This window comes from Miscanthus floridulus, chromosome 11 (assembly GCF_019320115.1).
Source record: "Miscanthus floridulus cultivar M001 chromosome 11, ASM1932011v1, whole genome shotgun sequence".
NCBI classification, from domain to species: domain Eukaryota; kingdom Viridiplantae; phylum Streptophyta; class Magnoliopsida; order Poales; family Poaceae; genus Miscanthus; species Miscanthus floridulus.
In genome coordinates, this window is record NC_089590.1 from 99,298,500 (window position 1) to 99,300,212 (window position 1,713).

At 53.1% G+C, this 1,713-nt stretch overlaps 1 protein-coding gene across 1 annotated transcript; it reads right to left on the reverse strand.

The window, feature by feature from the left end:
• Window positions 1-568: 568 nt before the first annotated feature.
• On the reverse strand, window positions 569-1,713 carry LOC136490726 (transcription repressor OFP13-like). The gene has a single exon (XM_066486926.1). The coding sequence runs from the start codon at window positions 1,611-1,613 to the stop codon at window positions 795-797; it is 819 nt and encodes a 272-aa protein (XP_066343023.1). The 5' UTR covers window positions 1,614-1,713; the 3' UTR covers window positions 569-794.

The window sequence follows — 1,713 nt, forward strand, 5'->3', positions numbered from 1 at the left end:
CCGTCTATGGGGAAACAAGAGAGCCTTTATCATTTTTGTGAAGAAAAATGCATGATGAGTAACTTGTCTTTTTCCAGAAGAAATTGTGTGTCAATATGAATCTCCATGGCCTACAAGAATACATATTTTCCTGTCACTTAGAGTTTGTTTGGATTCTTTTTTGAGGAAAGTTTGTTTGGATTGTAGCTGCTAATGAAAAATTAGCATTATGTTTGGAGGCTATATAGAAGGACCAAAAGTGAACACTAATTGGTGAGATGAATCTATTCTATTTTAACCCTAATTAGCCCATGTTGAGCTAATCATAGGCTAATTAGGGTAAGTAGCTTCATCTCACCAATTAGCCACCGCTTATGCAATTAGTTTTGGAATTAGTTTATGCTTGGTCTTTCTAATTAGCATCTAAATATAGTGCTAATTTTTAGCGGGTTGGATCCAAACATGCCCCTATTTTGAAAATGCACAAGTGCATGCGAGTTTGAAAATTGAAATGAGGTGTCGCTAGCTAGCCCAAGCTAACTCACCACGCAAATCATTCATTACCGGACAACCACTGAAGCTAATAAGCTCTGTCTTGAGGCCTAATAAGAATATACAATTATATTACACAACAGTCAACGGCTACATCTGCATTGCCAATTGCCATGCAAGATTCGTGATCAATCAAGCTCGCAAGATAGATATCAATGAACAAGCACCATTTGATGTTTGTCATGACACGAATCAAACGAAATGAAATCAGTTGCACACATCCGCATTAACCCTGATGATGAGTGATGAGCAATAGCCTTCGCCTACTCTGTTTGCGCTCGGTGGTGTTCGCCTATCTTGGCAGCCTGAAGATGGCTGCTCTGCTTCAAGCTGGAGGAGCAGGCGGGGGAGGGAGCAGAAGGAGAGGAGGCGAGCGCGACGAGCAGGTCGACGAAGGCGCCGACAATGAGACCGTGCGTCTTCTTGCCGTTGGCCCTGAGGTACCACCCGAGCATCTCCTCGAGCCAGCCCCAGTCGTCGGCGCCGTGGCTCAGCACCATCTCCTCCATGGACCGCCGGAAGTCGCCGTACGGGTCGGCCGACTCGATGGCCAGCGCCGTGGCCCCGTCGAACGCCGCCGCCGCCTTTTCCGTCTTCACGATAGAGCTCGTGGACTCGGGCTCGAACAGGAGCCGGCGGGTGGTGGAGGAGCGGAGGCCGTGGATGATCGCCTCGTCCTCGTCCGCGGCGACGGCGGCGGGCTCTGCTGTCGCCGTGGAGAGGTAGAGGTTCTGGTTCGCGGAGGAGTCGGAGAGCCCGCTGGAGGAGTAGCAATCGGCGGCGCCCTCCGATGAGTAGTCGTGGACGTAGGCCGGGTTCATGCTCGTCTTGTAGCTGTACTTGTACCCCTCCTGCTGCTCCTCTCGCTTGCTGCTGGTGTCGTGGCGCATGGACACGATCTCCGGGCTGTTGTCGCCCCGGAAGGAGCGCGTCCTCGCCTGCGTGCAAGACAGCCACTGCCACGACGCCGCCGTGCTGAAGGAGGCGGCGGACAGGGACACGGATGCCGAGGAGGAAAGGCACTGCTGGCTTCCCCCGCTGGCGTTGAAGAAGAGGGAGGCGAGCGCGGGCTTCCTGACCATGGCTCCTTCTGCTGCCGCTGCTGCTGCGCGCGCTAAATGTGAATGTGATCGAGCGAGCAAGCTGATGAGGCGCGCAACCGACCGAGGCCCTGCTGGGAGT